At 25.0% G+C, this 11,708-nt stretch overlaps 1 protein-coding gene across 4 annotated transcripts; it reads right to left on the bottom strand.

Moving 5' to 3' along the window:
• Window positions 1-391: 391 nt before the first annotated feature.
• LOC114931485 (post-GPI attachment to proteins factor 6) lies at window positions 392-11,429 on the bottom strand. Of its 4 annotated transcripts, XM_085483792.1 has the most exons (14): window positions 11,082-11,429; window positions 10,798-10,908; window positions 10,096-10,267; window positions 9,149-9,356; window positions 7,990-8,117; window positions 7,598-7,878; window positions 7,071-7,333; window positions 6,660-6,788; window positions 5,506-5,711; window positions 4,328-4,485; window positions 3,782-4,014; window positions 3,132-3,326; window positions 2,301-2,435; window positions 392-1,813 (listed from the first exon to the last, which is right to left on the bottom strand). In XM_085483792.1, exons 2-14 carry the CDS (start codon window positions 10,892-10,894, stop codon window positions 1,613-1,615), a joined length of 2,406 nt encoding a protein of 801 aa, XP_085339918.1. In that variant the 5' UTR covers window positions 10,895-10,908; window positions 11,082-11,429; the 3' UTR covers window positions 392-1,612. The 4 variants fall into 4 exon arrangements, with proteins under 4 accessions (XP_085339918.1, XP_085339916.1, XP_085339917.1 ...); XM_085483790.1 differs by lacking the exon at window positions 10,798-10,908 and having other exon boundaries at window positions 10,104-10,267; XM_085483791.1 differs by lacking the exon at window positions 11,082-11,429 and having other exon boundaries at window positions 10,798-11,074.
• Window positions 11,430-11,708: the final 279 nt, after the last annotated feature.

Raw genomic sequence — 11,708 nt, 5'->3', positions numbered from 1 at the left:
TTATGTCTATTTCAAACCCGAGTACATATAAAAAAAAACATACATACATACATACATATATATATATATATATATATATATATATATATATATATTGTGTGTAGTGTTTAAAAATATATCGATTTTAAATAAAATTAAAAAACATCACACATTTTCATTTTTTCAAAAGTAACTTATTCACTGAAAATATAAAAAATTAATAAAAATGCGTATAATCTTATTTATGATCTTAAAAAAACAATGCAAAATCTATTCTCAAAATCGATTTTTTATAAGTAAAATATGTTATGCAAATAAAATTTGTTATATAAAATTATCAAATATTTTCTTACACACAATTTATACTTCTTTTATAATATATTTTACATATTATATATTATTATCTTAAAGATTAAAGACGATAAAAGAAATTTATTTGAAATTTGAATTGAAATATCTCTGAAGATATATAATACATATTAATAAAATATAATTAATATATACGCATATATATACACACATTTATATTTTATGTATATAGGGTGTCCTAATGTTACTTGATTACAATTATAGAACGAGCTAGAAGATGGAATTAAATTGAATCAAGCATTGAATGAAGACATTGAATGAACCGATTAAGTGTCGGTATTGAGCATGTAATTTTTTTTTACATCATGAATATTTACCGAGTAAAGTTCTTTTGACTTCTACTTAAATGTTATTATGATAGAAACTACAATAAATGACATTCGATTGTGTGATTGGCAGCATTTCACATGTTTCAACATGTAGATTTAATGTTATATTCCTTGATGTTAAGAAATTGAAATATAAATGTAGGCGTGCGATTATTATTTTCAAGAGTATGTATCACGCCATCATATTATTGTCGCCTTGTCGTCTCGTCCTCGTGTTCGATTATTTATTTATATTTATGTCACTGTGTGCGAATAATAAGAGATTTGATCGGTGTAGAAAATAACAGATGCGACCGTTCGAAAACAAACCAGAGCACGGATTAGTTGTCGCTTAGCGATTGGCTCAAGTATGATAGGAAAGGATTATTAGGGAAAATTAGGAGCGATATAAGTATCAGCGATTTTTGGTAGACGAACACTCTCTCTTTTTGGACACACTCTTTTGGACGCACTTTTACGCTTCATCACGGACTCGCAGACACTCTCTTACGATCGGACAGAGGACCGCCGAGGTCGGAGCGACGGCGAAGAGACAAGGGAACATTTCGTATTTGGACGACAAGAGGCACCTTGATTTCGCAATAAATACATTATACTCTAATAATAATTCCTTATTTGATCCGGATTCTTTCCTGACTCTCATTTATCCGGTCTCCTCATATATATATATCTATTGAAAAACACAATCGTTCACCGTCTACATAAAAATGAAAACTGAAATATAAAAATAAAAATATAAAGAACATTATTCGCAAAACTATCAATTGAATTTTACTATAGATTTAACTAGATCTTTCTCTATTTATGTACCATAATATATATTTTATTTCTAAATGTACGAAAACGAGAGACAGAGACAAAGAAAAAGAAAGAGAAATAGAAAGAAAATTTATAAAACTATTTATTAACAATAAATAGTTTTATAAATATAATTTTTAATTAGAAGGAATAGTTTGATTTTCCTGATCAACTATTGTAAATGTAGGAATTTCGTAAAATTCTTTATAACTGCATGATGACTCGCCATCATTATTAAAAAAAATATTTCTTGATGATGTAGTTTGTTTCGATCTTGCTGGTGGCAGCAAAAATATTAATGACATCGCCATGACAATATGCCATACACTATGAACATACTGCAACAAAATATACAAAAAATGAAAATTTATTGCTCCTTAAAGTATCGAAAAATATATATAGTTGACTATTTCTATCTATGCAGTTTTTTGACGACCACCCATGACATTTTTTTGTATACTATATTAATTATATCTGTGTATGTGTGTGTGTCATTAAAAAATGTTGTTCTTTTGAATTTGTTGTTATTAAAAGTTCTTTAAATAACAAATATATTATTTTTACATATAGAAGAAAGAATAAACATTTTTTTATACATATATATTCATAAATAATCTATTCAAATTAAATACAAATAGATTGTATAATATATATAGTATAAAGTCCCCCCCCCTCATATGTCCGAAATTGTAAAATTATTATAAATTATTAAATCCTAAATAGATTATAAAATTGATTAAAAGAAATAATGTGTAAAATCTATATATTGGACGCGCTTTTTTTGTGTATGTGTATTTGTTTATGTGTAGATAAATACGAACGTACTTGATAGTTTTCCTCCGTTTCAATGAAAGAATAAAGTAATAATCCTGCAATAGCAAAGAGGAAACCTAGTAGTATTTTCCGGCTCGGTTTCTTGCACTTTTTAGATTTGACAATCCGATAGATATATGTAAGAATCTACAACAGAATATTCCAAATTTTTCATCAATACTTGCTAGAATATGTTTTAAATATTGCTGAAAATATATAAATAAAAAAAAATATCTTTAAATAACAAATATATTATTTCTCTATATTTATAAATGAGAAAAAGTATAACGCATTTTTATTTACTCATGTAATATTTATCATAATCATAATTTATCATACTCTACTATTAAAATTAGCCGATATAATAATACAAATTGCACGTGCTTTTTTTACTATATATTGTATTCCAAATAAATATTTATAATTTTTGAAATTATTGCATAATTGTAAAACAAAGTGTAATATTTTTGTGAACGCATTAAATAATTAATTAGGAATATATTTTAAATATATATACTCTATATTCTATATTATTGCGAAAAGGTTATATGGTTGTTAACGTTAACATTAACATTAATAAATTAGTTGATAAATTATGATCAGATAACACAGTTTTTCATAAAAAATATTTATCAATAATTTAATAATTACTTTAGAATATTTGGTTAATTTAATACTTTTTTAAAATTTTACATACATTATCCAATTAATTACATAGTGTTTTTACTACATATATGTAATTAATTTTATTTTAATTTGATGCCTGTATTTACTAACGTTATGAATTAAATTAAAATTATATTGTACAACACTCTGTCTTTTATATATATGTCATAAATTTACCAGTATAACAACACCCATCGACAATGGTGTCAAAATGCTGATCAGACACATCCTGTCAACTTGCATTGCAAAAGTGATAACAAATACTCCTGTCATATGGCACAATGGTACAAAATCAATCGGTAATTCTGCCATTGCTACTAACGTAACCCAGAACGCCAAAATACTCGAGAAAAAATCATTATATTGTAAAACCTGTATCAAATATATAAAAATATTATATCGTAGAGTGTGTATAAAAATTTTGATTAAAATAGCCATTAAATTTGTTTTATTGAATTAAATTTATCAAATTTGTATTAATTTCTTAATTATTATTATTTATTAATCATAATAAAACAATTTTATTTCAATTTGATAAAATCAATTTAATATTATAAAATTTGCATCTTTAAAAAAAAACAGAATACTTTAAAAAAACAGAGAATGTAATAAATAATACTTAAATCCAATATTTAACATGTATAATATATAACTTTTAAATGCTCAGATAAATTTTTCGACGACTTTTAAATTACTAACATTTAATTTAAATACAAAGTGATAATCCAGGACGAAACAAAGATATTCCAAAGGCTTTAGTTTAAGAAAAATGGAATTCTTAATTTGGAAAGAGATAGATTAAAAATGAACAGTTTAATCTGACATACTTCATACTTGGCAATACAGAATCGTTCACCATTTTGATCACAGGCATGATAAAGCGACGAGAAAAGCATGATAGCTAAGTACACTAGTCCCTCTGCATAAAATTTCCGTTTTACAGCTATACATATAGCTGGTATAAAAAAAATATTGCTCAAAATGAGCAACGTGGTACTCATAAAAAAAGAAGTAGGAGTGATAGTACTCGAAATGTCAGTACAATCCCATCCCGTGTAACCTGAATAATTCAAATATATATTATAATTGTCACACAATTTGAGATGATTCCATGCATGTATTTTACATTGTTAATTTGAGAAGTTATTTTATTCCAAAAAATTTTTTGCTTTAATTTCAATTACAATGTAAGTTAATATATTTATATACAATATTGTATACAAAATTAGGATACATATATATAAAAAATTATTTCAAATTTTTTATATAATTCTATACTTTTTAAGATTAAATATTCAAAAATGTTTCTAATCACAAAATTATTCTATATATATAAATAAAAATTACTAATACAATTATTTTGCTAATATTACCTTTAAAACAATTGCATGTTGCATAATGGAGAACGTTCTTCTGAATTTCTTGACACACGCCGTGATTACCACAAGGACTTTGGTCAGAAAGTACACACTTTTTGGTGCGTATATTCATTAATATGGAAATCTTCTCATTTTGACAGTGTACAGGTTTTCTATATTGGATATAATATTATAATGTGATAAATGGAGTATCAAATAAAAAATATTTTCTATAATTTTATAAGTTAACCAAACTCTTAATTTTTTTTTATCTCAAATTTGATGTAGGTACATCATTCTTTAAATAATTTTTATAATTTTTCTTATTTTATTACAATTAACGTTTTTTAATCATACAATATTATAAAACGTTAAATTAAAATTTTACTAAAATCCTAGGGTATAAAATTGATACCCTACACACACACGCACACACACACGCACACACACGCGCGCGCACACACACGCGCGCACACACACACACACACACACACACACACACACACACACACACATATATATATATGTACATAATTTTTAATTTTGAAACTTTTCATATTTATATAATCAAAATATCAAAATCATGTAAAAATATTTTTCTGCTAAAAAAACATGAAAAATTTAAGAAATGTCATTATAAGCATAAACTATAAGTATATTTCTCTCTATAGGATATAAAATAAACTTTCTGATGAGACTATATTAGGACCATAGTCATAGGAAATATAGACTACACATATTAAACAAATATACTACATCAAAATTAGAAAAAGAAACAAAGCTTTGGGAAGTATAGTTTTCTCTCTTAAATATGAAAGTGTAGAGAGGGATATATAGATATTGCTTCCTTTTTCTAATTTTGGCACACAAATTTCTAACAAAACATAAGATGTGCAGTCTATATTTCCTATATTTATGATCAAAAGAGACATTGAAATTTTATGCCCTACATTTATATCAAATCATCTCCTAATATATGTATAGAATTCAATGTAAATATTTCTTACATATAACTACATGATCATATATAAAATAAAATAGGGTGTAAAAGATAAAAAGTTTTTGTTTTACTCATGCTATTAGAAGAGAATGAAAATTAAGAAACAATTTTAAAGAAACAACTCATTATCAGTCTCAATCAATAATTCAAGAATAGAGATCTAATAATGTATATGCAGAAATTCAATGCTTACCCATTCCTGTTATAACATGTTGCATAGATAATAATATACCATGTGTCTGGTTGTGGATATAATATTAACAAATTTGTGTTGTGCTTGTGTAACGATGATAGGTTCATTGATAAAGTTCCATTTTCACAAGAATGGAACTTTCTTAGTTTAGGTATACGACCTTTTTGAATGCACAATGTTACCAAAACCGATTGTGCTGATGGTAGCTAAAAAATTTTATATACACAAAAATATTACTTATATATAATATTAATTATAGTAGTATTATAATTAATTATAGTAATTATAATTAATTATAGTAATTATAGTAGTACAAAGGGATCATTATTACTTCTGTATTTTTTATCGCTTATTACACTTCTCCTCTTACGCCATTTCACATTTGCGTAATTACATGCCTATGCATAAAATAAAAGACAAAAAATATATCTAGCATATTTTTTCTTTCACATATTTTGTTATTTTAAGTCATATAACAAATACGAATAATAAACAATAAATAATGAATGGCGCAAAAAGAGAGTTCAAACTAAAGAAAATATTTGGTGAGTCCAAGATTAAAAGACTTTTAAACTTTGCATGTAGAACAATTTTATATATATACAGGGTGTCCCAGAATTACACGTATCACACGTTAATGGGAGATTCCTGAGGCGATTTGGAGACGATTTTTCCTCAGCGAAAATGTCGAGAAAGGTCATCATTTTTTTAATGTTCCCAATTTTTGAAATTATGTATCTTTGTAACTAAGCCTTAAATTAAAATTCTATTAAAGTAAACTTTACCTGAAATTAACTAAAAAATGTAGTTTTGTTAATAATTTATTTTTACAAGGCTTAGTTTACAAAAAAGCTTTTATTTTCAATCGTTTATAACTCGAAAATTATTGGTGCCTGGACATTTTCGCTAAGGAAAAATCGTCTCCAAATTGCCTCAGGAATCTCCCATTAACGTGTGATACGGTAAATCTGGGACACTCTGTATATATATATTTGCATAAGACTTAAAAGAAAGAAAAAGTTTTTAAAACAATCTAGTATCTTAAAATATAAAAACAATATATAAAAAAATTAAATAAATATTAAAACTTAATGTAAAATACAACAAACTTTTAATAAAGAAATTTAAAAATAAAGCCTACAAATATTATTTACCTTTTCTAATTCTAAATGTACATCGATATCAAGTGTACCACCAATATCGATTAATGGCAAAATATCAAATTGTGTCAGGATTGGAGCTGAGTCAGTTAGTATTAATTGCGAACTTAACCATTCTTTTCTCTGAAAAATAAATATTAATATTAATATTATGTAACTGTAGTTTAAGAAATAATTTCCCTATATATATTTACAACGACATATTTATTTTATATAATCTACACAAAGAAATTCATCTTATACATTTTAATTTATCAATCATAATTTACAATATTTTTCTTTAAAAAATGTCAAAACACTAAATCAATAAGTTCAGTAGCATAAAAATCTTTATAAAAATTTAATTATGAAATCTTAATAATTATTTTTTATTAATTCTGGTTATTATATTTTAGAAAATATTACCTGCAAGAGATAAACAGTTGAAAATGTCTCCGCGTGTTTTACACGCACCAATTGATATCTTTGCATACATTCCTTATCAGTTTCATATTCTTCGTTTTTTTTATCAAACTTACTTCTATCATAAAATCTACTAGCATTATTTTCTTTATAAGATTCATATTTTAATATATCTTTGGTATTTGGTCCTGTTACGGAATTAAAGCTTAAAAGATTATCGATATATTCTCTTGTAAATGATATATCTGTTAATCTGATTGGGCATCCTGAAATTATTTATTTCATTATAAATGAGCAATAATCTATTAGTATATAATATATAAATTATATAATATAAAATAACTACATAAATTGCTAATAATTATAGCAACTTTTATTCTAAACTCTTTATATTAAATTAACCTTTACTATATGAATTATTAATTATGTTTTCTCTAAACTGAATTTCTGCTTTTGTATACTATGCATTTATTTTAATAAATGATTAAATAACCATGTAAAAATATGGATATAAAAATGTGTATATATACCTAATATATCAACCTTGACACTGAACTCGATAACACTTCGCGAAACGACTAATAAATAGTAATAACTATCTTCATAAGGAGAAGATTCTGTGAAAGTATAACTAGCATTTGTAGTCAGATGTGTAAATTTCATGGGATAAAGATGGTTAAATATTGGCAAAGCACGTCCTTTTAAAGACATAGCGTCGATACAAGGTTCGTGAACATCTTGATTATGTAACAAGAAATTGCAGTTCCAGACTGACAAACGAAAACTCCATATTCCAGATGGAATATGTATTCTAAATAAAAAAAATTATTGATACATATAAATATATATATATATATATGTGTGTGTATTATTATATATCGTTGAATACTATATGTTTTCTCATGAATAATGACAATCTTACTTGTAATATGCTGTCGTTGTACTTGTTCGCAATATCATTTGACAACCAATGCAAATATTCTCGATATTATCTACTTGTGACCATAGTGCTACTGTACCTATGCTGTATTGACATTTGTGTCCAAGTCCCTGAAATATAAGAGCAAAAAAAATGAAATGAGTCACACATATAGAAGAAATAAGGAATTAAATAATGTTGATTTTCAAAAATTCTAATTGTTGAGAATCTAATTTACATTTATTAATTAATTAATTTATTACACATTATATGTGTGTATATTATTATCCAGTTATTGTCTAATTTATTATAGTTGGATTTTTATATATTTCTCTTTTTGAAACTTTCCTTATATATTTTCCCCAATTACATTTCCTATATATATATATATATATATAGAGTCACTAATTTCTTCTCTATGCTGTTTTGCATATATAAACTTCAAATAACTTTGACAGTAGGACGGAACAAATAAAAATTTCAAAAAAAATTATCCAGCATTTTTATTAACGAGATTGTCCAATTTCTGTATATTTTTTCTTTTTTTTCCTTTGAAAGAAAGAACGCTTCCAACTTGTGCAAAGAATTAAGTCAATGGCACATTAGTAAAATGTTTAAAAAATATAAGCAAATAATTTATTATTTACTTATTGTTATTTTGTGTGCCATAAACCTTACACTTACATTGAAGCATGTCAGATTAGCAAGTGCCCCTGTATCATTATATGTTCTGCCCTATTTTATCTATTAAATGAAGATAGCACGACATTAATGTTGGGGAAAATAAATGAGTAAAAGGAATGCAAAAAAAATTAATAAAAACAATTTTAAAAAATAATAAAATGATTTAGAGAAAGCTTATTTAGATTTTACAAATAATTTGTATATTTTCAATTATTTATATTCATCATGTCTATGGCAAGAATTAAAAAAAAATATGAAAAAATAAAGGAGCTGCTCAGTTTCAATGAGAGTAAAAAATACAAAAACTTAATTATATTTTATACTTTCAGGTAATCTTCTTATATGAGTTTCAATAGAAATTATTATTTGACAAGAATATTTTTTATATTAAAATAATATTTATAATAACTAATAACAATGATAATATTAGTTGCAATTATCTACATGAAAAGGTACTTGTAAAGATAAAATCATATACCTGTTGTTGTATTTTCTCATCCCAATAAGACATATAAGCTGCAACAAACCAATCCCCTGATTGTGGTCCAGAAACCGGAACAATGGTTGCGTTCTTTGATTGATATGTTGTGGTAGTAGTGATTATGATACTATCATCGTGTTTGTTGTATATACTTGATATTCCATTATTTATAGTTATTATTGGATAACTACCGACTTTCAAATGTCTGAAAGTTGTAATTACATATATCCCTGAATGTCTCTTTTTTTCTCTTAGGATAATTTATTCTAATTAATTTATTATTATTCTATATTATTTTATTCTTTTAATTACAAATCTCTAATAATATACTTTAATCATGAATTTAACTTATATTCATTATTTACTATCTTACTAAAAAAATTTATTCTAGATTCAACTAATTAATATCTTATATTATTTTTTCAACTGTTATTTTTTCTTCATATAATCTACTAAAATAATTTTGTTTAGAAACTAAAAAATAAATATAATTACTTTGTATTTTAGAAATGCATATTTATAAACTAATTGCATTTTATAAAATAAGAATTATATATATATATATATAATTCTTATAAAAGTATATATAAATTTGATATAAATTTTTATTAATAAATTATAGAGAATGTTTCGAGCTATTATATAAGATAATGAAGTTGATAAAGAATTGGTAAAACAATTTTTACCAATTAATTTACCAAAAGTGATACCAAAGAAATAAAGAATTTATTAGCATATTATAAATTTGTAAAACTAATTAAAATTGATAACACATATTACATGTCTTGCACATACAAAATATGTACACATATATACTAAGCAAAATTTTTAAAAATTACATTTTCCAAAAAATTTGTTTGCTAAAAAAAGCATATGCATGCAAATAGTGCAAAAATTATATTAGTGTAGTTTTTTAAATAAAAATTCTTTTAAAAATTATTTACATATAAACCTTCCGTGGTTGACACGTGGGCTCATCCATAAATGCAGCAAAATGCCATGTAGCTCGATACACATCTTTTGGTATAGTATAATGAAATATTGCCACATCAGAATAGCTCTTAAATGAATGAAGCTGATCTTCCTGACTTGCTTGTGGTATTGTACAGTGATTAACTAGATATAAAAAAAAACATTATTAGATTCATCAATATATTCATTATGCAAACGCATTGTGTTTGCATTTAAATACTTTTGCTTAAACACTTGGCAATTTTTTGTTTTTGCTCTTATACTTGTAATTATTATTAAAATTTAAATATAAATAAGTAAAATTTTATTATTACTTCTATATCATTATTATTGCAATTACATAAAAAAAATTATTTTATTAATATGCATAATATATATTACAATAATTGCATTAACAATTATATTAATACAATTATTATTATTTTATATTACTACTGATATCATTATAATTTAAATTTATATTAATGAAAATTGTTTCATCAAATAATTTAATTTTTCATTATAATTTGCAAAAAATAAGATTTTATACAAATTAATTTCTTATTTCATGATTCAGTCGAATAATTGTTTGTTAAATAATCTTAATACATCTAAATAGAATATTTTGTAAAATGTGAAATAAATGAATAAGATTTACAACAGACTATTATTGTATATACAGAAAATAAACATACTTCGAAAAAGAATGAACCAAACATTCAAAAAAACGGCAAAGCGGCAGGCCATCGAAAATTGTACATCGATAAACATTGAAAAACATGTTGTAATCATAACACACTGTTCGACTATATCATTTGTAAAAAATAAACATATAGGATATAGAATATATATTTATTAGTTAGACTGCACAAAAACTGCGTACTATACTTTCTGCACGTAAAATAGATAATAAATATTTAAATATTAAAGAGGAAAAAATATAAAAGTAAAATTGAAAAAAAATACAGATGAAACACACATTTATTCTTCCCTTCTTTCTCGGTGTTGAGTGCATCTCACTTTCACTCGCGATCGCAACATCACCTATTTGGCTGCGTTCGGAAACGTCCTCCGACCTCCGAATACATTCTCTCTCTTCTATATCACTTCTATTGTCAATGATATAGAAAGAGAGAGAATGCATTCGGAGAACGTTTCCAAATGCAGCCTTTTTGTTCCTTAGGCCGAATTCACATCTTGACAGAAAAGCAGGGGGTCGATTGTGTAATTTTTTCTAAAGTGAAAATGTGAAAAGTGAAAAATTTCTTCCAATCACACATCGATTTCATTTTAAAATCAATGCGTGATTGGTGGAAATTTTTCACTTTTCACGTTTTTACTTTAGAAAAAGTTACACAATCGACCCCCAGGGAGTCGATTATGTAAAGCGGGGAGCACACACTCTTGCATAAGAGCATAAGCATATGCATAAGAAATTCGATTGATTGAATTTCTTATGCATACGTTTATAGACCAATCAATATTCTCATGTTTACGCTTATGCACTTATGCAAAAGTGTGTGCTCCCCGCTTAACTTTTTCTAAAGTGAAAACGTGAAAAGTAAAAAATTTCCGCCAATCACACATTGATTTTAAATAAAATCGA

The sequence above is a fragment of the Nylanderia fulva genome, unplaced genomic scaffold, assembly GCF_048542155.1.
Source record: "Nylanderia fulva isolate GAGA-0341 unplaced genomic scaffold, ASM4854215v1 Scaffold27, whole genome shotgun sequence".
NCBI lineage: Eukaryota > Metazoa > Arthropoda > Insecta > Hymenoptera > Formicidae > Nylanderia > Nylanderia fulva.
Note: the sequence above shows the minus strand (reverse complement) of the source record. Positions and strands in the feature narration are given on the sequence as shown.